The 24,298-nt window shown below is 46.1% G+C and overlaps 1 protein-coding gene across 1 annotated transcript in view; it reads right to left on the bottom strand.

Annotated features, from left to right (window-relative positions):
• Window positions 1-2,223: 2,223 nt before the first annotated feature.
• appl1 (adaptor protein, phosphotyrosine interaction, PH domain and leucine zipper containing 1) overlaps window positions 2,224-24,298 on the bottom strand; it is a 30,503-nt gene continuing 8,428 nt past the window's right edge. Inside the window, exons 7-22 of the mRNA XM_078247613.1 lie at window positions 23,689-23,747; window positions 22,126-22,272; window positions 21,598-21,680; window positions 21,224-21,385; window positions 19,244-19,432; window positions 18,587-18,629; window positions 18,436-18,492; window positions 17,421-17,512; window positions 17,048-17,227; window positions 16,442-16,494; window positions 13,370-13,544; window positions 11,700-11,736; window positions 9,422-9,568; window positions 9,280-9,330; window positions 7,870-7,959; window positions 2,224-6,404 (exon numbers count right to left, since the gene is read on the bottom strand). Of these exons, the coding sequence (XP_078103739.1) occupies window positions 6,252-6,404; window positions 7,870-7,959; window positions 9,280-9,330; window positions 9,422-9,568; window positions 11,700-11,736; window positions 13,370-13,544; window positions 16,442-16,494; window positions 17,048-17,227; window positions 17,421-17,512; window positions 18,436-18,492; window positions 18,587-18,629; window positions 19,244-19,432; window positions 21,224-21,385; window positions 21,598-21,680; window positions 22,126-22,272; window positions 23,689-23,747 (1,718 nt within the window). The 3' untranslated portion in view covers window positions 2,224-6,251. The remainder of the gene's footprint in view (window positions 6,405-7,869; window positions 7,960-9,279; window positions 9,331-9,421; window positions 9,569-11,699; window positions 11,737-13,369; window positions 13,545-16,441; window positions 16,495-17,047; window positions 17,228-17,420; window positions 17,513-18,435; window positions 18,493-18,586; window positions 18,630-19,243; window positions 19,433-21,223; window positions 21,386-21,597; window positions 21,681-22,125; window positions 22,273-23,688; window positions 23,748-24,298) is intronic.

Below are 24,298 nucleotides of genomic sequence, written 5' to 3'. Positions count from 1 at the left end.
TGCGGGGCTTGCAAGATGTCATAATCTCCGCATTATCGTTGCCATAAAGTCCCAAATATCTTAGCAGAAAGATGAGAAATGTTGTGTTTACTTCACACAAGAGCAGCCGTTTCCCCTGTTGCAATGGGAACGTTATGAAGTGACGTTATGAAGTGACGTGATGAAGTGACGTGATGAAGTGACGTTGTGAAGTGACGTTGTGAAGTGACGTGATGAAGTGACGTTGTGAAGTGACGTTGTGAAGCGACGTGATGAAGTGACGATATATATATATATATTTATCAACAGGGAGCTCATTCCACTATTTAGGAGCCAGGAATAAACAAAAAAATAAGAAATCAGGAAGGGGGCAAACACCTTTTCACACCACTGTAGCTTTGACTTGTTAAATATGGAGCCTACACCTTCATCTCAAACTTTCAACTTCCAAAAAGCAGTGATCAGTTTGGATTTTATTACATCAGTTACACTGCAGTGATTGGTGTAAAACAAACGTATATATCTGTGGCTATAAAGCCTTCCTACATGTCCAGTTTGCTTTAAAATGTTACTTTACAAGGCAGGCGTCCATGTCTTTCTATCAGGAGTGACCACAAATCGTGGCCGGGTTGGCTCAGTGGGTAGAGCAGGCGCACATATACTGAGAGGGTTATACCTCGACGCAGAGGTCCAGGGTTGGAGTCCGACCTGTGATGATTTCCTGCATGTCTCCCCCCCCCCCCTCCCCTTTCTCACCTAGCTGTCCTGTCACAATAAAGGCGGAAAAGCCCAAAAAATAATCTTAAAAAAAGAAATGGTTTTGTTCTTAAAGACATGTCATCTGTTGAGTTGCTTGGGTAATCAGTTCAGGTATTTCTGTAATACTATGGCTATATAATAATACATCTATATAAATAAATGTATATTTGGTTCTCATATTTATTCTATAATGAAGTTGTTACGGTGATCATTGTTGTGTTTGTTTTATTTTAAATACTGAGCGACCTGTACCAATTATTAATCATCCTGTCAAAGGAATTACTATCATTTAAATCACTCCCAACCCAAATCAACAGATGTCACATTTTATGTTGCAGCTTTACGCTACAATCTTTTAAGCCCCTGACACACCAACCCGATAATCAGCCGTCTGACAGTCTGACGAGGTCGCTGACTCGAGTCTGGTCGGTGTGTTACGTGCCATCGTCCGTCAGAGGAGCTATCGGCCTTCATTTTGGCCGATATGACTTGTATAATCAGGGGGCGGGCACTGCTGGCAGTCAGACTCAATGACCCATCTGATTGGTGGAGAGCTAACCAGGAAACGGGGAGCGGGATGAGCGTGACGAGAGTCTCTCAACATCTGATGAACATCTGTTAAACTGACCTTTGTTGATCTGAAATGAAGACAGATTCAGCAGCTGCACGGCCTGTTTCTCTCTTCAAATGTTTCCAGAAACACGTTACGGTGAACTATTTTAGGACAATATGAGATCGTATTCTGAACGAGACGCCATGATGGTCGGGGAGCAGCCAGACCCACGTGACGCGTTCGTCCAATCAGCTGCCGGTTTTCATTTTTTGGGCGACAATCCAGATTAGCGCCGCCTGCTGTTATGGAGACGTATTACGTCTCGCGCACGCGCATAACGTACGCGCAAGTCGGCGTCTCTTCGGTGTGTTCTGAGGCACTTTTTGGGCCTCGGGGAGACTGATCAGTCCCACTGACTTTTCAACAATGGCCGTCGGGTTGGTGGGTCAGGGCCTTTAGACATCAGGTCATCATAGGCCACAGGGCTGGGGACGAGAGTATTCATCCAGTCTCTGATATCCAAACCTGTTCTGTCCTTGCCTCCCTGTCTCAATCGGGGATTGCTCATCAGGAGCAATCCCCGATTGTCTGCTTGAAGAGCATTTAAGGCGCTGACACACCAACCCGACGGCCGACCGTCAGCAGAAAGTCAGTGTGACTCAGTCACACTGACTTTCTGCTGACGGTTGGCCGTCGGGTTGGTGTGTCAGCGCCTTAAATGCTCTTCAAGCAGATAATTGTAAAGACACAAATATGTGGTGGTGTGTCAGAGCCTTTAAATGAATGTCCCCCTCATCAACACTGAACAACACCCCATATTGACAAAGCAAAACCAGGATGTTTGACATCAGTACTCTAAAGTAACTAACTCTCACAGCTCGTGGATGGTCATTTGATCTGAAAACAGCAGCAGCAGAAATGACTCGGGCGGGTGGAGTTAGTGCTTTATTTATCACTGAAAAGCCTTTCTTTTTTATTAATGATGACACAGAAACAATAACGGAAACATATTTACAGTTCGCCATCATGGATCCTGTCAGTAAAGTGCAGCTCCACTCCAACACAAGTTCTTCATCACCTCCTCCCAAAAAGAATAATCATCAGTAACTGTTGATTTAGGATTTCAGAAGCGTCTTTGCCGTATAGGTTCTCACTCCCATCGCGTAAAATATGGACGCTTGGTCAGGTGCCTTTGTTGTCGTTATTGACGCTAAAAGTCTCCTTTAGCGCTATAAATAAACGCGCTTCGTCTGGACTATTGGCGTCCTTTTTGACGCCGTTATGTTAAGGAAAAGGTCATGGGTGGGCTTTCGTCTCTTCGGTGTTCTGAGGGACTTTCTGGACCAACTAGGGGAGACTGATCAGTCCCACTGGCTTTACTGCTGACGGTCGGCCGTCTGGTCGTCTGGTTGGTGTGTCTGGGCCTTTACAGTCCTGCATTTGACCCATCCTCCACCCAAACCCACCTCCCTACTCAGATTCCCCCCTTACATCCTCCTCTCTAAACCCCGTGTAGCTGCTGCTCTCCCGGTACGTTCTACAAACACGCTGAAGGACGCTTGTTTTCGTCGCTTCTGACGCTGACAGCCACTGTCCAAACGTCCCTATTTTACGAGTTCGGAGTGAGAACGGGTTGCCACAGCTGACTGTTGTCGGGAGAATGTGACCTCTGACCTTTAACATCCCTCTGGATGAAAGGCAGATTCATGAATGAAACCTGTAAAACCAACAGAAAAGGCCCCAAACTAATGACACTGAGAAACATTTAGTTAAAAGCACCGATAAATATTGTGACGTCAGGAGAAACACGCCGACTCAGATGATTATTATGAAAAGTTAGTGTTAAAATGTTAAATTTCTGAATGAATAAAACATACTATAGACGGTAAAATAATGGACACAGCGACGCCTTGGACTTCTACGGAGACCAGCGACGTCTCTTTCCCGGTGATGGCTGAGCGTTACTGAGCAGCCTCCAACTGAGCTTGAAGACGTAGATGTGACGTGAGCAACCTGTCTGAAAGTTGGAAGTCTTCTGGTAGCTGTGCCAAGAGAAATCTCAATCATTCCCAATCTAGCAGAGACGGAGAGCGTAGGTATATGTAAGGAGATAACATAGACACAGGCTCATTATTGATCACTAAAATGATAGTTAACATTAGTCATTACACTTAAACAGCTGATGGAAGTCCAAACTGCCTGAGAGCTTCTCCTGTACTATACGGTAACTCCTCTACTATGAGACAGGAAGTCTCGTGGTTATGACCCAATCGTTAGCCTATTGTTATAAAAACGTCTGCTACGGAGCCATAACGTGAGGTACAAGGTAATGGAGCCTTTTATACGTTGTCGTGTTTCTTTAGAAATAAACAACGGACAAATAGAGTCTTTAAACTCTTCAGATGTAAAGTTATTCTCTGTCAAAGTGACGTCAGAATGAATGGCAGTCAATGGGATGCTAACGGGATGCTAACGGGAGGAGATGGCTTTGACAACATTGTTTGTGTACCCAGAGTTTACTAAAAAGAGGGTTTAACAACTAACTGTAGCGGTTGTTGTTTCCGGGCGCTACCACCTCGCCAGTCCAAACAAGTCGATCTCTGAATGTGAATGAACGGACTCCACAGGAGGAAATGTCATCTTATATGAGGCTCCTTTTACAACTACAAGGTCAATATTGTGTTTCACTAACGACAAAACAAGGAATCATCCGTATTTATATGGAGCTAAGCTTTAGGAGCTTTCTGTCTTTCCTCTCCTCCTGTTACGTTGCATTCTGAGGTGGTAGCAGCCGGAAACAACAGCTAAAGGAAGTCGTTAAAACCTCTTTTAGTAAACTCTGTGAACACAACCAATGTTGTCAGTGCTGTGGTTAAGGTGTAGAGTCCCTGGTGATACTTGGAGCAAAGTCTCATGTTGTGTCGAGCCTTCTTAGTGGTTTAAAAACAGATATTTTGAGGCTAGCATCGTAGCGCCCCTAGCTCTCCCATTCAAAAGGCCATTTGACCCAAAAACCAGAATACGGTCCATCTTAAAAATGGTGATTCCGTCCTAAATATGCTTTTAAACTACAGTTTGACTCCGGTACATTCACAACAAGACCCTAGGTTGCATTTTGGCGAGAGTTACGCTTTCATTTTTAACACCCTTAACTCAAATGATTTCACTGTGAAGCAGATCATCTGTGGCCGTGTGATCTACTCGTCTGAAACTGGAAGTGGAGACCCAAAAACATGGGGGTAGGGACGAGGTCGAGGTGGATAGATGGGTCTAAAACATGTGACCTTCTTTCCTACAAACAGTCAGTCTGTAAAAACAAGAACGAGTCGGCAAGCACGCCTAAAAATCTAAAAACTAACAACTAATGCTGACTGGATGATGAACAGGTTTGTCTTAACTCTCCTGTTGTCCTCAAACAGTTTCTACATCAGAAATTTGGGGGTTTTTTTTAACCAAATTTTCAAAAGAAATAACGAGGATGGCTCTTCACAAGTTTTATTTTGGAAAACAAAACAAAAAAGTGTTGAAAACGACGTCCAAAACGTTGAAAAAAAGTTTAAAGTGCCCATATTATGAAAAGAAATGGATGGATTTTGATAACAACCCTCCATGCTGTTCTGAGTGAGATACGGTTTCTGAATGTGTCCTGTCTTCAGTCTCTGGGTCAGCTGGTCAACATCTGCACGGCTTTCTACGTCACTAGCTGAGACGAGGGGGCTAGGGGGCTAACCGTTAGCATGCTAGCTCGTTCTCAATGGCAGAACACTGCTACAACACACACTAGTTCACCATAATCTCCAAAAGAACTACTTCCATGTCCCTGTTCTGCAGGTATTCACACAAAGGAGGAAGTGTTCCCTCGTTTAGAAGAAGTCTCCCAGATAATCCTGCCTTGTTCTACTGAAGTTGGAGAAACAGCTAGCTAGCTCATGTAGTCCTTACCTAGCTACTGAGCATGTAGTCCTTACCTAGCTACTGAGCATGTAGTCCTTACCTAGCTACTGAGCGTGTAGTCCTTACCTAGCTACTGAGCGTGTAGTCCTTACCTAGCTACTGAGCATGTGCGACTGCCAACAAAGATGTTCCAGCAGTGAGAGGTCTCACTCTGTAGCTAAAACAGAGACCTGAACACAGGGTGAAAAGAGGAGCTGCAGCAATGAGCAGTACAACTAAAATATGAAACCATGTAAACCTATTCTGGTACAACCTCAAAATACAGTTATGAACCTGAAAATGAGCAGAATATGAGCACTTTAACTTTTGACCCAGAAAAACTAAAAGTTTCCGGGGCGACGGGGGACAACATGAGGGTTAAAGTTAGGGGGAAGCAATCTCAAACACTGCAGGATGCAATAGGAAGGACTCTTCAAAATAAGACTCCCTGCTCCCTCTTCTTTTTGTTTTAATCTCTCTCTGAGGTGTCCTGCTGCCCTCTGAAACCTGGGAGAAACCGTCGCCTCCTGCCAAAGAGCCCTTGAGCAAGAGTTGACAAGGACACTGTCCAAATCTGTCTCCTTCAGATCCTGGTTCCTTATTTTGCATGCGTTGTTTTGCTATTGATCCTTTGTCGTTGCCGTTAGCTCTTTCTATAAAATACACGTAAAAAAACAGAAACCTACAGGTTATATCGATATATTTGGGAGTGGAGCTGGTATAAATATCTGCGTTTTCCGTTGTTAACACAGAATAAAACACAAGTCTGTGACGAGACGTTTCCACTCACACTCCCCTCCTCTTCTTACAGTAAGGGTGCGTTTAGTTTATCCTCCGTTCTCGGAGTGGCAGGCTCCGCCACCAACTTCAAACAGAGTCCAGCAAAGGAGGGAGCGCATGTTTTTCAGTCCTAGGCAGCCCGGGTGGGCGGGTGGTGTTCCCCTCTTCTGATTCCTGAGCTGTTGCTTTGACAGTACCAGCCGGGACTCGCCTGGGTGGTAAAACATGCATCCTCCGTTAGCTTATGTTAGGCTTCAGACTCGCCCTGCTTCTTCCCCTCCTCCCCGGCATCGCTGTCCTCCGATTGGCTGTTGCTAAGCACTAGGAATTGTCCGTCAGCAGCAGGCGGGTTAGCGGTGCGACTCGAGGCGGCGATCAAACGGCTCTGCTCCTCCAAATCCTGGAGGCAAAACAAGTTAAACATCTGAAAGATGGTTGGGAAATAACGGGGCGTATGTTGCACCGTGTGCGTTTAGATAACGTAATAATATAATTAGGGCTGTCAAAATAACGCTAATCTGAGAAAGAATAACGCGTTAAAAGAAATAATGCAGATTAATCCATTCCTTATTAAATCTGGTGCCACTGATATGTCTGCTCTTCTCTCTGATGCTCTGAAGACGATACAGGCAACACAAACACCGCTGCACGTGACGCTAGTTAACACTATACTCAACAGCAGCTGACATTAGCCTACCGCTAGCTAGTTAACACCGTACTCGACAGCAGCTGACGTTAGCCTACCGCTAGCTAGTTAACACCGTACTCGACAGCAGCTGACGTTAACTAGCTAGCGGTAGGCTAACACCGTACTCGACAGCAGCTGACGTTAGCCTACCGCTAGCTAGTTAACACCGTACTCGACAGCAGCTGACGTTAGCCTACCGCTAGCTAGTTAACACCGTACTCGACAGCAGCTGACGTTAGCCTACCGCTAGCTAGTTAACACCGTACTCGACAGCAGCTGACGTCAGCCTACCGCTAGCTAGTTAACACCATACTCGACAGCAGCTGACGTTAACTAGCTAGCGGTAGGCTAACACCGTACTCGACAGCAGCTGACGTTAGCCTACCGCTAGCTAGTTAACACCGTACTCGACAGCAGCTGACGTCAGCCTACCGCTAGCTAGTTAACGCCATACTCGACAGCAGCTGACGTCAGCCTACCGCTAGCTAGTTAACACTATACTCAACAGCAGCTGACGTTAACTAGCTAGCGGTAGGCTAACACCGTACTCGACAGCAGCTGACGTTAGCCTACCGCTAGCTAGTTAACACCGTACTCGACAGCAGCTGACGTTAGCCTACTGCTAGCTAGTTAACACCGTACTCGACAGCAGCTGACGTTAGCCTACTGCTGGCTAGTAGCTGGATTAAACACGGTTAAAATGCTGACAGCTAACGCTAAACGGTGTAAAGTGTGACTGTGTGTGTGTGTGTGTGTGTGTGTGTGTGTGTGTGTGTGTGTGTATGTATATATATATATATATATATATAAAAATAACAAAAAAAATATATATATATATATATATATAAATAAAGATATATATAAATATATATATATAATAAATAAATAAATAAAAATATATATATAAATTAAAAAAATATATATATATATAAAAAAATAATAAATATATATATATATATAAATAAAAAAATAATAAATAAATATATATATATATTTTATTTATTTATATTGAACAAATAATGAATTGAGAAAACCATCTACAGATGAATTGATAATGAAAATAATTGTTAGTTGCAACCCGAGTTCAATTTAGTTATAAAACCTGAATCTGTATATCAATATACTTAAAACAGGGTGAAAGGTCATCCAATGTATTTGTTAAAAGGTCAAAGCTCACCTTCTCTATCTGTCTCTGTTTACTGAGTTCTTCCTGCTGTTTCTCTTTGGCCTTGTCGTGCTCCTTCCTCTTCTCCACGGCCTTACGGTCCTACACAATAATAATAATAATAATAATAATAATAATAATAAGACAAAAATAAAATGATTCCCCTCCCAACATGACATCATGACTTCACATAAACATACACACCCACTTTCTTAAAGTGCCCATATTATAAAAAAAAAAAAATCTTTTTTTCTGGGATTTGGGGAGTTATTTTGTGTCTCTGGTGCTTCCACACACATACACACTTTGTAAAAAACCATCCATGCTGTTCTGAGTGAGATACGGTTTCTGAATGTGTCCTGCCTTCAGAAACGGCGTTGATAAACACGCTAAAAAGAGAGAATGCGTCTTGATAACACGCCAGACCTCTGCCAGCCGAGTAGGCTACTTTTGCAATGAAAATCACCAGTTAACTTCATTTACATTAGCAAGACCTATAGACTGATACAGGACCTATAGACTGATACAGAACCTATAGACTGATACAGGACCTATAGACTGATACTGATACAGGACCTGTAGACTGATACAGGACCTATAGACTGATACAGGACCTATAGACTGATACAGGACCTATAGACTGATACAGACTGATACAGGACCTATAGACTGATACAGGACCTATAGACTGATACAGGACCTGTAGACTGATACAGGACCTATAGACTGATACTGATACAGGACCTATAGACTGATACAGGACCTATAGACTGATACAGGACCTATAGACTGATACAGACTGATACAGGACCTATAGACTGATACAGACTGATACAGGACCTACAGACTGATACAGGACCTATAGACTGATACAGACTGATACAGAACCTATAGACTGATACAGGACCTATAGACTGATACAGACTGATACAGGACCTATAGACTGATATAGACTGACACAGGACATATAGACTGATACAGGACCTATAGACTGATAGAGGACCTATAGACTGATACAGGACCTATAGACTGATACAGGACCTATAGACTGATACAGACTGATACAGGACCTATAGACTGACACAGGACATATAGACTGATACAGAACCTATAGACTGATACAGGACCTATAGACTGATAGAGGACCTATAGACTGATACAGGACCTATAGACTGATACAGGACCAGGCTTAAATGAACTGACAACATAAGTTATACGACTGACAGTTCTCAAGGATGTACACACACCATCTCAGCTGGCTAGTTATCCTCGTGTGTCCACGCTATTCTCCGACATGCTCTCTAACAATGCAGCTCTATTTCTGATACCGTGGGGGGGCCGCCACGGTCAAATCAACATAGAGGAAACACTGTGTGATTTAGCATTAGCTTCAGTGTAATGAAGTGTAAAAATCAGTCTCACCATCTCAGAGTGGAAGGCTATCTGCTTGGCCAGACCGACGCTGTCGCAGATCTGAAACACATGAAGAGACGACACACAGGTCAGACAGACAGACCGAGCAGAGCGTTGGACAGTGAGACCGACAGATGAACAGACAGACGACCTTCTCTCCATCGTTGTTGGACTCAAAGATGTAGCAGATGGCTCGGCTGTCACCCTGCCCACCCGCGGCCGGCGCCTGCAAAACGAAACCAAACAGCCTCTTGTTGTCCTGATGGGACGAACACTGAACCACACTGGAGATAGGGAACTACGGGCAGAGAGAGGAGGAGGACACAAGGGAAGGAAATCAAGGAGGAGAAAGAGATAATCATTAGAAACATGTTTGAGACTAAAGGCCCTGACACACCAACCCGGCGGCCGACAGTCGGGAGAAAAGCTTGGCTCATTTGGCTCCACGAGGCCCAAAAAGTGCCTCAGAACACACTGAAGAGATGCCAACTTGAGCGTGTAATACGTCTCCATAACAGCAGGTGGGGCTAATCTGTATTGTCGCCCAAAAAATGGGTTTGGTTTCTCCGGAAATTCCAAAGGGGGTAAGTCTCTCTCCACAACGTGTAGCTCCTATGGAGCCATTTTGATGCTAACAAGCCATCACCGTCCGTTAGCATCCCGTTAGCATGTAAAAATCTTCTTCCTGCCAACCCTGGCTACCGAAATCTGGTGCCACTGATATGTCTGCACTTCTCTCTGATGCTCTGAAACACAAACACCGCTGCACATGACGCTAGCTAACACTATACTCGACAGCAGCTAACGTTAGCCTACCGCTAGCTAGTTAACGCTATACTTGACAGCAGCTAACGTTAGCCTACCGCCAGCTAGTTAACGCTATACTCGACAGCAGCTAACGTTAGCCTACCGCTAGCTAGTTAACGCTATACTCGACAGCAGCTAACGTTAGCCTACCGCTAGCTAGTTAACACTATACTCGACAGCAGCTAACGTTAGCCTACCGCTAGCTAGTTAACACTATACTCGACGGCAGCTAACGTTAGCCTACCGCTAGCTAGTTAACACTATACTCGACGGCAGCTAACGTTAGCCTACCGCTAGCTAGTTAACACTATACTCGACAGCAGCTAACGTTAGCCTACCGCTAGCTAGTTAACGCTATACTCGACAGCAGCTAACGTTAGCCTACCGCTAGCTAGTTAACACTATACTCGACAGCAGCTAACGTTAGCCTACCGCTAGCTAGTTAACACTATACTCGACAGCAGCTAACGCTAGCCTACCGCTAGCTAGTTAACACTATACCGACAGCAGCTAACGCTAGCCTACCGCTAGCTAGTAGCTGGATTAAACACGGTTACAATGCTGACAGCTAACGCTAAACGGTGTAAAGTGTAACTGTGTTTTACTGTAGAGGAGTCAACACCGGGATGTAAAACAATCTGCAGCTGCCGTCGGAGAAACAACACAGACGGGGCGTTCAATGAAACTGGTAAACTACAGCCTCGTGGTGCATTTGAAGTTATTGTTAAATGTCCTTTTCCATCTGGTTGCTGTTGTTGTCGTTCAACAGCAGTTTACTAGTGAAATAAGTTATTGTTATACATATATTATTATTAATCATTTAATGTTGACCATATGGCCTTAGCAATAAACAAGCCGTTCTTTAATGTCACCAACTGTTGTTTAGTACCTTTCATACTATACTTCATTCAGAAATTTAACATTTTAACACTAACTTTTCAAAATAATCATCTGAGTCGGCGTGTTTCTCCTGACGTCACAATATTTATCTGTGCTTTTAACTAAATGTTTCTCAGTGTCATTAGTTTGGGGCCTTTTCTGTTGGTTTTACAGGTTTCATTCATGAATCTGCCTTTCATCCAGAGGGATGTTAAAGGTCAGAGGTCACATTCTCCCGACAACAGTCAGCTGTGGCAACCCGTTCTCACTCCGAACTCGTAAAATAGGGACGTTTGGACAGTGGCTGTCAGCGTCAGAAGCGACGAAAACAAGCGTCCTTCAGCGTGTTTGTAGAACGTACCGGGAGAGCAGCAGCTACACGGGGTTTAGAGAGGAGGATGTAAGGGGGGAATCTGAGTAGGGAGGTGGGTTTGGGTGGAGGATGGGTCAAATGCAGGACTGTAAAGGCCCAGACACACCAACCAGACGACCAGACGGCCGACCGTCAGCAGTAAAGCCAGTGGGACTGATCAGTCTCCCCTAGTTGGTCCAGAAAGTCCCTCAGGATTCAACAAGTCAAATCAGCCAAAATGAAGGCCGACGGCTCCTCCAGCTGACGACGGCACGTAACACACCGACCAGACTCGAGTCAGTGACCTCACCAGACTGTCAGACGGCCGATTATCGGGTTGGTGGGTCAGAGCCTTAAAACATTCTGAGCAGAGAAACAGAGATCATCTCACCCTGAGTCGAGTGACTTGTGTCTGAGGATCAATGAGCCTGAAACAAAAAAACATCGATATCAAAGATAACATGTGAACTGCACAGAAAAAAGGGTTTCCAAAATTAAACATTTAGTCATTTAAATCTGTCCTACTTGATGGAAAAGTCACATTAGGGACTGTTATTTAATGGTCACATGGCATGAAAATGTCACTTCATGAGGTTTTTTAACATTAATATGAGTCCCCCCAGCCTGCCTATGGTCCCCCAGTGGCTAGAAATGGTGATAGGTGTAAACCGAGCCCTGGGTATCCTGCTCTGCCTTTGAGAAAATGAAAGCTCAGATGGGCCAATCAGGAGTCTTCCCTTTATGACGTCATAAGGGGAAAGGTTACCTCCCCTTTCTCTGCTTTGCCCAACCAGGGAACTAAGGTCTATATAAAAGAGACTTCAGATACAGTATTAGGGGACCACTAAGGTCTATATAAAAGAGACTTCAGATACAGTATTAGGGGACCACTAAGGTCTATATAAAAGAGACTTCAGATACAGTATTAGGGGACCACTAAGGTCTATATAAAAGCATCCAAAGAGCATCATGTCATAGGACCTTTAAGGGGCTACCGGAGGAGTTTTGGGATCTTTAGTCAAAATAAACCTGATCCTCCCTTCGCCAGCAATACATTTTGCTACAACCCTCCAAAATAATTTGGAAAAAGGCCTCCCCAACAATGTCTTGATGCCTTCTGTGCTGGTTTGTGCTTGGCAAAGATGTTCAGATAGCCATTGTTTCTTTACAGATATGACGTACATGACTTAACCTCTGCTTTCTCATCTTATACACCACACTCCTCTGTTATGGTGGGGGGGCCATTTCAGTAGATTTACTCACTAACATTGTTGTGGAAACACAATAAGCATGGAAACTACATGCACACTTCCTGCATTACTTCAAATACTAAGTTACTTGCTGTCCTGTTGGGATCATCGTTGGGTCAAACCCATCCGCTAGCGACGGGGCCGAGACTGAGAGCTACATGGAATAGTATGCACCAAACAAGCCACTTGGAAATACAAAAGTTGGGTGACCCCCCCAACTAAAAAACGTTGGGTGACCCTCCCATCAACAAAAAATAAAAAGACATGACATGGCCCCTTATGCTATGTTTCCATTGTTTATTTTTTGTGTGTCAAATCTCAAGGGATTTTATTTGACACTGTCCACTTTTTAAGTGATGAAATTGTTCTTAATCAATCTGGTTGTGTGCTGCCAAGATGTTTTATGCCTCGTTTATTTATTATTATTTTTGGCTTGGTTTAGAGGACGCTACTGGGATTACAAGTCATACACCAGGTGTATGTGTGTGTGTGTGTGTGTGTGTGTGTGTGGGCTTCTTTAACTATATTTGTGGGGTCCAAAAACCGGGAGTCCAGTATACTTGTGGGGTCCCGACAGCTTTGGGGGGCCAAAATGCTGGACCCCACAAGGTTAAAGGTCTGTTTGAGGGTTAAGACCTGGTTTTAGGATTAGGGTTAGAATGAGGTTCTGGTTAGGGTGAGGGTAAGGGTTAAGGTTAGGCATTTAGTGGTGATGGTTAAGGTTAGGGTAAGGGGCTAGGGAATGCATTATGTCAATGACGGGTCCCCACAAAGATAGTGAAACAAACATGTGTGTGTGTGTGTTTCATACTTGAGGCAGTCACAGGTGACCAGCAGGTGTGATTCGGTCATCCTGAAGATGTTGTGGATGGCCCTGGCGGCCAGGATCTGCCTCATGGTCTCAGAGATGATGTCTGCTGACTCAGCGTTGCGAACCTCCATGGAGCCCAGGAAGCGAACGATGAAGAGCTGGTGAAGGATCGAGTCTGGACAACAGACACAGGGATGGGGGGGGAAATATATTTATAATACATCATACATCCACTGTGTGGTAGACACACAGATCGTTTCCATTGAAAAGCTCAGGGAAGAGACATCAATCTGCTTTTTATCTGAAACAAGTTAACCAGACAACCAGGTAGTCCTCATCAATGAAGCGTTGGTCTGACTGAGAGACTGTCAAAGAGAGAGACGGGTATCTTTCTGCCCTGTCAGACGCTGCTCTCCCTCGCCTCTGCCTGAGATGTATTTGAATATACTTATAAGTCGCTGAAAGGGTCTAAGTAGGAAACATTACTGCTGCATCACTTCCTGATTTCACAAACCACAGAGCAGCTCGAGGCCCAAATCACAGAATGCGTTAATCGCCCGTCAAAACAATGTGTGCTGTTGAAAATAATGTGTGTTCATTTTGACAGAGACACACACCTGCTGGTCTGTACTGCCGTCTTGCTCTGTCCTGAGTTCTCCTCGCTTGTTACGTTGCGCCCGCAATCTCTTGTGGAGCATTATAACTTCGAAAAACCACAGGTTCCAGTTAATCTTATAATGGATGTGTGGCTGAGTTATTTAAACAAACGATCGGGGAAATAAACGACTCTTGTCTACGAGTCTCCTGATAGAGCTGCAGCTCACAGCGGGGTCCGTGAAGGTGGACAGGAGTCTCCTGATAGAGCTGCAGCTCACAGCGGGGTCCGTGAAGGTGGACAGGAGTCTCCTGATAGAGCTGCAGCTCACAGCGGGGTCCGTGAAGGTGGACAGGAATCTCCTGATAGAGCTGCAGCTCACAGCGGGGTCCGTGAAGGTGGACAGGAGTCTCCTGATAGAGCTGCAGCTCACAGCGGGGTCCGTGAAGGTGGACAGGAGTCTCCTGATAGAGCTGCAGCTCACAGCGAGTCCGTGAAGGTGGACAGGAGTCTCCTGATAGAGCTGCAGCTCACAGCGGGGTCCGTGAAGGTGGACAGGAGTCTCCTGATAGAGCTGCAGCTCACAGCGGGGTCCGTGAAGGTGGACAGGAGTCTCCTGATAGAGCTGCAGCTCACAGCGGGGTCCGTGAAGGTGGACAGGAGTCTCCTGATAGAGCTGCAGCTCACAGCGGGGTCCGTGAAGGTGGACAGGAGTCTCCTGATAGAGCTGCAGCTCACAGCGGGGTCCGTGAAGGTGGACAGGAGTCTCCTGATAGAGCTGCAGCTCACAGCGGGGTCCGTGAAGGTGGACAGGAGTCTCCCTGATAGAGCTGCAGCTCACAGCGGGTCCGTGAAGGTGGACAGGAGTCTCCTGATAGAGCTGCAGCTCACAGCGGGGTCCGTGAAGGTGGACAGAGTCCCTGATAGAGCTGCAGCTCAGCGGGGTCCGTGAAGGTGGACAGGAGTCTCCTGATAGAGCTGCAGCTCACAGCGGGGTCCGTGAAGGTGGACAGGAGTCTCCTGATAGAGCTGCAGCTCACAGCGGGGTCCGTGAAGGTGGACAGGAGTCTCCTGATAGAGCTGCAGCTCACAGCGGGGTCCGTGAAGGTGGACAGGAGTCTCCTGATAGAGCTGCAGCTCACAGCGGGGTCCGTGAAGGTGGACAGGAGTCTCCTGATAGAGCTGCAGCTCACAGCGGGGTCCGTGAAGGTGGACAGACCGATCGGCATGCCAGTGACCCCGGCAGGCACCGGCTGGCTGTCACGTCAGACTGTGGAGCTTCAGAACGCCGACATAGACAACGGCCTATGTTTGAGCTCTACATAGCTGATTTCTCGCATAAAAAAGTCTCAGAAGTGAATTTAGTAATGGGATAGCAGACGAACAATGTATAACGTTTCCAGTTGTTGGCCATAACAGCAATCCATGGTGATTGTTGCAGCGCTTTGCACACCTACACACTTTGAATTTCTGATTATGGCGGGCCAGCTGTCAATGCCTGGACGGTCCAGGCCCGCGTACAGCTGGCCTGGGTCCTGGTGATTTGAAATTGTGCAAATGACAAATGTCTTTTCAAGGCATTTGAGAAGTAAATGGTAAAGAGTGGTAGCATGCTAGCTCCCAAATTGACGCTCGTCTAGGCAGCTTTACCTATATGCTAAAATATACAATGACTGAGGCCTAGTGACGAGTCCATAGCAACAATTCATGTGTTGTATATATATATATATATATAATATAATAATTAGTTGTTACCCAGTGTGCTTTGCTGAATGGTCTCAATGTTTGTTTTATTTCATGTCAATACTAGTTTACTAGAGGAGTAACTTAGTATTTGAAGTAATGCAGTAATGCAGGAAGTGTGCATGTAGTTTCCATGCTTATTGTGTTTCCACAACAATGTTAGTGAGTAAATCTACTGAAATGGCCCCCCCACCATAACAGAGGAGTGTGGTGTATAAGATGAGAAAGCAGAGGTTAAGTCATGTACGTCATATCTGTAAAGAAACAATGGCTATCTGAACATCTTTGCCAAGCACAAACCAGCACAGAAGGCATCAAGACATTGTTGGGGAGGCCTTTTTTCCAAATTATTTCAGAGGGTTGTGGAAAAATGTATTGCTGGCGAAGGGAGGATCAGGTTTATTTTGACTAAAGATCCCAAAACTCCTCCGGTAGCCCCTTAAATAAATAACCAACAGTCCCTTCCCTTTCGATGCTCACTCCTTGGGGCAGAAATTAGAGCTTTGAGACGGCCTTCACGGAGCTATCAAATAAGGGACATGAGACGCAGCTTATGTCATGGCAGGATTACTGCTCAGGACCCAAGGAAGTGAAGCGTTGAGTGTGAAGTTGTTGGAATGAGCTGTTCTCAAGAAAGCTGCAAGCTGCAATACCTGAGGCCAAGCAATCAGTCCGGTCTAAACAGGCTCGTCACTAGGACTAGATAACAGGAATGATGGACAGACAAGCAGTACCTTCACTGTCTTCTGAAGTGCTGTCTGCTGACTCTCCGAATGGATTACTCCTTCTGTTGGACACACACACACACACACACACACACACACACACACACACACACACACACACACACACACACAGACAGACAGACAGAGACACAGAGAGAGAGACACACACACACACACACACACACACACACACACACACACACACACACAGACAGACAGACACACACACACAGACAGACAGAGACACACACACAGAGAGAGAGAGAGAGACACACACACATAGAGACAGACAGAGACACACACACACACACACACAGACACACACACACACACACACACACAGAGACACACACACACACAGAGACAGACACACACACACAGACACACACACACACACACACACACACACACACACACACACACAATAGAGATGTATTTGAATATACTTATAAGTCGCTGAAAGGGTCTAAGTAGGAAACATTACTGCTGCATCACTTCCTGATTTCACAAACCACAGAGCAGCTCGAGGCCCAAATCACAGAATGCGTTAATCGCCCGTCAAAACAATGTGTGCTGTTGAAAATAATGTGTGTTCATTTTGACAGAGACACACACCTGCTGGTCTGTACTGCCGTCTTGCTCTGTCCTGAGTTCTCCTCGCTGACCGGGGAAATTATGTCAAACTGGATGGGTGTTTCCGGGGCAACAAGGGCATCCAATGAGAGCACAGAGAGGGCAGGGGACGGCTCAGAGCCCACAGAGCTGATGCTGCTCGCTCGGCCCACACGCCCTTTACTGGAGTGAAGAGAGAAAGACATGGATGGTTACTGGTGAAGGTCCAGCTTTCCCACAGAAATATGACTGGCTGAGTGTTCATCTTCATTATATCTGGCAGCTGATTGGTTATGAGGTTGTCAATCAAACCTTGTAGCGCTTTAGGTGAATGTAAATGACACACACACACACACACACACACACACACACACACCTGCTGGGTCTCATGCTCTCGTGTCTCTGCTGGAAGGACGGCGATGGCGTCACGGCTTCAAGAGCAGATTGGTTCACTCTGGCTGCAAGCTCCTGCCAATAGGAAGAAAGTACTAGTCAGTGTCAATTCAATATTTTGATATAGATATTTGAGTAAGATACACTACAAGGCTAAAAATATGTGGACAGCCAAACTTTCCAGCCATATTTTCTTCAATAAACATTCAAAACATTGGGCATTAAAGGGTGATTTGGGTTTTTTGGTGTTAATCCATACCCTATTTTCCCATGCAATGGTGTCTAAGTTACTAATATGAACATAAACATTTGCAATTGGTCCAGTATTGAGCTGAACTGGCAGCTGCAAATGTAATCATATATACATACATACACATTATATATATATATATATATATATATATATATATATATATATATATATATATATATATATATATATATATATATATATATATGTATATATGTATGTATGTATGTGTGGTGCAGCTAGACCTTACTCCGAGACTAAGGCTGGCTGCACACTGTCTGCGTGGTGTGAGCGTGTCAGCTGCGTGGTGTGAGCGTGTCAGCTGGGTGGCGTGAGCGTGTCAGCTGGGTGGCGTGAGCGTGTCAGCTGGGTGGCGTGAGCGTGTCAGCTGCGTGGTGTGAGCGTGTCAGCTGTTTTCAGCTCCCATGTTAACAGGTTAGAGCGTGCACACTGCCTGCGTGACACGCACGTCTCAGGCATGGGTCGAGCCGCGCCGAAAACGTGTGTGTGTGTGTGTGTGTGTGTGTGTGTGTGTGTGTGTACACATGTGTACAGACAAGGCTAGCAGCAGCAGCGCCCCGTCAGACACGTTTCTGGTGTGCAAAGAGCCAGTGTGTAGCCGGCCTAAATCAGAGGTGACTCAGAGGTCTGAAACCAGGCTAAGCTACATCTAAAGATAGCTGCCAAAATCTCCACCGTGATCTGCGACCAGGTAAATAAACGTTAACGAGGGAAGCAGGACACAGACCTCTGCGTTCTCACTCAGGTAGATCCTTTTGGAGATGTTGTTGATGGTGGAGATCCACTGGAGGAGGAAGCAGCACAGAAGACGGCATGAGGAGACAACAGGCAACTGACAGTTAATACCGAGCAGGTTACACGAGAGGAAAACATTTTACCTCCTGGCAGTCCTTCCTGCTGTCCGACTGCAGCGTCACCACTCTGAGAACACAAAACGAGAAAAAAAGTTTGAAGGTCCCATGGCATGAAAATGTCCCTTTATGAGGTTTTTTTTTAACATTAATATGAGTTCCCCCAGCCTGCCTATGGTCCCCCAGTGGCTAGAAATGATGATAGGTGTAAACCGAGCCCTGGGTATCCTGCTCTGCCTTTGAGAAAATGAAAGCTCAGATGGGCCAATCAGGACTCTTCCCTTTATGACGTCATAAGGGGAAAGGTTACCTCCCCTTTCTCTGCTTTTGCCTCGCCCAGAGAATCCATGAAGGTCTATAGAAAAGAGACTCAGGATACAGTAATGTGGTCCACTAAGGTCTCATAGTATAAAAGAGATCAGACACAGCATTAGACCACTAAGGTTCATATAGACTCAGATACAGTATTAGGGGACCACTAAGGTCTATATAAAGAGACTTCAGATACAGTATTAGGGGACCACTAAGGTCTATATAAAAGCATCTAAAAAGCAGCATGTCATAGGACCTTTAATAGAGTGGCATTTATACGCTACTATAAAAACTTAAAAATGGAGAAAGCCTCCGAAGAATTATGGTGTATTTGTTAAGTAAGACAAATGTAAAAAGTGGGATCCCTCTCACTTCTTGCCATCGAAGGAAGTGACCTGGAAGCAGAAGCGGCGGTCGTCACAGTCGACCGCCATGACGGAGCAGTTGTCGAGGTCAGTGACCAGCCCGCCCGCCACCTCGCCCCGGCCCTGCTGCATCAGATTACCGCCCTGGGTGAAGAAGTACTGACGCTCCCAGGACGACGACACCAGCCCCGTCTTACTGAGGGACACACAGAAGAGCTACTTTGACTCCTTGGAAGACGACACAAACACTGACCTTCGTTGATCTGAAATGAAGACTTTTTGGACCTCAGGGAGACTGATCAGTCTGACCGGCTTTCTGCCAACGGTCGGCCGTCAGGTTGGTGTGTCTGGGGCTTTAGGGGATAGGTCCCTCATGCACCCAGGCCTTGCAAAATCAGAAGCTGGACTGATGTTAGCAGGGTTTTATTGTAGCTGCCAGACTCATTTTGGCAGCTACAATAACTGGAAGAGTCCAAATAGACCAGACATTACGGACTGGCTTAAACTTATGACAGAGATAGCAGCCTTTGAATATAGTATTACTACTGACTTTTAGAGGGGAGGTGGGGCATTGGTGGAAAGAGGATAATTATGGATGTGCAGGCATACATATGTGTGTTTATATCTGTGGGTAACAGTGTGTATGTAATGGGCATGAGGATGCTGCACGGGTTCCTTTTTTGGCTGCCTTTTAGTTGTTTAATCTTATTTCATTATTATGTATTATTATTATTTATATTTTGAGCATTTTTTAGGCCTTCATTTGACAGTACAGCTGAAGACATGAACGGGGAGAGCGAGGGTAATGACATGCAGCAAAGGGCCGCAGGGCGGAGTCAAACCTGGGCCGCTGCGTTGAGGAGTGAAGCTCCATATATGGGCGCACGCTCTACCAGTTGGACTTAGTGTCCACTTTAACATCAGATACCAATACTGCCACAACAGCAGTTTTGTATTCATTAAAGGAGAATTACGTTGTTTTTTTTTACAACTTGGTCTTTTTGTGATGCATAATGGCACAGGTGTCAAACTCAAGGCCCGTGGGCCATGACACACAGCCATCTTCTAACGTATATAAACTGGGAACTATATTCTCAGAAGGCGAAGCACTGCTACTCTGCTCCTCACCACGGGGCTTCTCAGGTGCTGCGAGCAAATCCCTCCGCCCAAGTAGCAGAGAGTAGCAGTGCTTCGCCTTCTGAGAATATAGTTCCCAGTATGTAAACAGTTAGAAGATGGCTGTGTGTCATGTGACCTTGTTATTTGTACACGCTGTGACTCTACAAATCACAACATGTAAACAGGAACATGTTGGCGTTATTTAGTCACTTATTGGGAGCAGTAGGCTAGATGGAGCCAGTTACCTCCAGGATCTGTGCTAAGCTAGGCTAGATGGAGCCGGTTACCTCCAGGATCTGTGCTAAGCTAGGCTAGATGGAGCCGGTTACCTCCAGGATCTGTGCTAAGCTAGGCTAGATGGAGCCAGTTACCTCCAGGATCTGTGTTAAGCTAGGCTAGATGGAGCCAGTTACCTCCAGGATCTGTGCTAAGCTAGGCTAGATGGAGCCAGTTACCTCCAGGATCTGTGCTAAGCTAGGCTAGATGGAGCCAGTTACCTCCAGGATCTGTGCTAAGCTAGGCTAGATGGAGCCGGTTACCTCCAGGATCTGTGGTAAGCTAGGCTAGATGGAGCCAGTTACCTCCAGGATCTGTGCTAAGCTAGGCTAGATGGAGCCAGTTACCTCCAGGATCTGTGCTAAGCTAGGCTAGATGGAGCCAGGTTACCTCCAGGATCTGTGCTAAGCTAGGCTAGATGGAGCCAGTTACCTCCAGGATCTGTGCTAAGCTAGGTTAGCGGTGGGGACGTCTGACAGAGTTACAACACACACGGAGATGAGAAGGGTATGATCAGATTGCAGTTCTGCAGACGGGAGCTTTAGTGCGAACATTGAATCAAAGCATTAACATATATGTGTGTGTGTCCTACTTGCGGATGTGCAGGTAGCCTTGTTTCCTGGTCAGGTTGCGACAGACAGGTGAGTGGGCGGGGTCAGGGTCACATGGTGCATACAGCCCGTCACATGATCTCTCCATCTCCTGGATGGTCTCCTGCATCTGCCCGACCTCTGCTTCCATCTCCCGACGCACACTACACACACACACACACACACACACACACACACACACACACACACACACACACAGACAGACAGAGTTTAAGTAAATAAAACTAGGGCTGCAACTAACAATTATTTTCATTGTTGGATAGTCGATTATTTTTTCGAAACACTTTTGGAGGGGTAGGACTCTGGTGTGTGTGTGTGTGTGTGTGTGTGTGTGTGTGTGTGGGGGAGGTCTTACTTCTGGACACTGGTTCCTATGGTTCCCAGGAAGTCCTCCCACTGCTGGGTCAGGTTTTCTGAACCCAGCTTAAAGAAACTGATCTGCAGACAACCAAAGATAAAGATCACACATGAGCAGGCTTGGTATCAGCCGAAAACTTCACGTTCACTGTGTGTGTGCGTGTGCGTGTGTGCGTGTGTGTGTGCCTGTGTGTGTGTGTGTGTGTGTGCGCCTGTGTGTGTGTGTGTGCGCCTGTGTGTGTGCATGCGCCTGTGTGTGTGTGTGCGCCTGTGTGTGTGTGTGCGTGCCTGTGTGTGCGTGTGTGCCTGTGTGTGTGTGTGTGTGTGTGCATGCGTGCCTGTGTGTGCGTGTGCGTGTGTGTGTGTGCGCTTGTGTGTGTGTGTGCGCTTGTGTGTGTGCGTGTGCGTGTGTGTGTCTGTGTGTGTGTGTGTATGTGTGCGCGCGTGCGTGTGTGTGCCTGTGTGTGCGTGTGTGTGCGTGTGTGTGTGTGTCTCTGTGTGTGTGTCTGTGTGCGTGTGCGTGTACCTGGGCCTGCATGTAGCCCAGCAGCGGCTCCAGCAGAGCAGTCTTCTTCTTGTACTGTAGTGTGTTAAGCGAGCAGAAGTAGTGCATCATGGTCTGGTGCTGTTTCTTGCGGGAGGTGTAGACGTCCTCCACGGCCTCCGCACGCAACTTCAACACACAAGACTTTCCTCTTATTTCAGGATCAAGGTAATATCATTTACATTTGGTCGGATTGTGAAAACGTCTGCTGACTAATTTCCTTTCAGGCTGTTTAAAGGTCATTTCTATGAAAATCAAACTGCAGAAACTTGAACCTTGCTGCAGATACAGAGGAGAGTTGTTAAGCATCTACACGAGCACGCTTTGGTTAAAAACAAACATCCATCACGTTTCCGGGGTGGTGTGTTGTAGTCTGAACGGACACTAATGGAGACCTTTGGAAACGATGACACAGGTCAGTCAGTCTTATATAGGCAAGGCAAGGCAACAAGGCAACAAGGCAACAAGTTAACAAGGCAGCAAGGCAACAAGGTAACAAGTCAGCAAGGCAACAAGGTAACAAGTCAACAAGGCAACAAGGCAACAAGGCAACAAGTCAACAAGGCAACAAGGTAACAAGGCAGCAAGGCAACAAGGTAACAAGGCAGCAAGGCAACAAGGTAACAAGTCAACAAGGCAACAAGTTAACAAGGCAGCAAGGCAACAAGTTAACAAGGTAACAAGGTAACAAGGCAGCAAGGCAACAAGGTAACAAGTTAACAAGGCAGCAAGGCAACAAGGTAACAAGGCAACAAGGCAGCAAGGCAACAAGGTAACAAGTTAACAAGGCAGCAAGGCAACAAGGTAACAAGGAAAAGCAACAAGGCAACAAGGCAAGGCAAGAAGGAAAGGCAACAAGGCAAGAAGGAAAGGCAACAAGGCAACAAGGCAACAAGGCAACAAGGCAAGAAGGCAAGAAGGAAAAGCAACAAGGCAACAAGGCAACAAGGCAACAAGGAAAGGCAACAAGGAAAAGCAACAAGGCAACAAGGAAAGGCAAGAAGGAAAGGCAACAAGGCAACTTGTTTGTGTACAATTGAGAATTTTGTAAGTGTATTATTTATAATCTCTCTTTGTAATAAACTGTCTGTACATTTACAACGTTCTCAATGCTTCTGTTCACATGTAGGGACCTCGTGATGCCACCGTTGAAGTGTGGTGATATTTTGAGTCTTGTTAGTGGTGTAGAAATAGAGATTTACTCTGCCCTGGAAGCTAGCGTTAGCAGCTAACCACATGTTTACAGTAGCTTGTTTGAAGCTACAGACACATTAGCATGAAAACATGTCCCAGAGAACGGTCGACTCGGTACATGTTATTAACCCCTAGGTTCATTTTGGGCCAGAATGGTCCTTTAAAAACTAATCACAACTAAGTATACAAACTAAAATCAAAGTTTCACAGCTTTATCTGTATTCTCCCTCGGTTGTTCTTTGAAGGAAACTTCCTGGGGAATTATTAAGACATTACAGACCAAAATAAAGAATGATCTAGAAGCATAGTATGGAAGTCCTGAGTGATGAACCTAATGTGAAAGCTTCTTACCTTGTCGTTGTCCCTCTTCTTGGACAGGCGGCTGTATCTGTTGATGGCTATGTCATGATCTGCAGACAGACACCGGTAGCTAAGACACTTTGGTGGCAAAACACATTTTTCAATAATCTTTCATGTTAGAAAGGAACATAGAGCAGCAACTAAATGAAGACAAAGATAGGCTGCAAGTGACCATTACAAGTAAGGTGAAATCTTCCTAGCATAGCTAGACGTGCATCAATCATGCTGACACAGAGATCTGCACACGTTGTTCTTTTAGCTCAGGTGTTAGGCCAGCTGCACACTGCCTGCGTGGCGTGAGCGTGTCTCTGGGTGGCGTGAGCGTGTCAGCTGGGTGGCGTGAGCGTGTCAGCTGGGTGGCGTGAGCGTGTCAGCTGCTGTCTCTGGGTGGCGTGAGCGTGTCAGCTGCGTGGCGTGAGCGTGTCATCTGCGTGGCGTGAGCGTGTCAGCTGGGTGGCGTGAGCGTGTCATCTGCGTGGCGTGGGCGTGTCAGCTGCGTGGCGTGAGCGTGTCTGCTGGGTGGCGTGAGCGTGTCAGCTGCGTGGCGTGAGCGTGTCACTGCGTGGCGTGAGCGTGTCAGCTGCGTGGCGTGAGCGTGTCA

The sequence above is a fragment of the Sander vitreus genome, chromosome 4, assembly GCF_031162955.1.
Source record: "Sander vitreus isolate 19-12246 chromosome 4, sanVit1, whole genome shotgun sequence".
Lineage (NCBI taxonomy): Eukaryota > Metazoa > Chordata > Actinopteri > Perciformes > Percidae > Sander > Sander vitreus.
The sequence above is the reverse complement of the archived record's forward strand: the minus strand, read 5'-3'. Positions and strand labels throughout refer to the sequence as shown.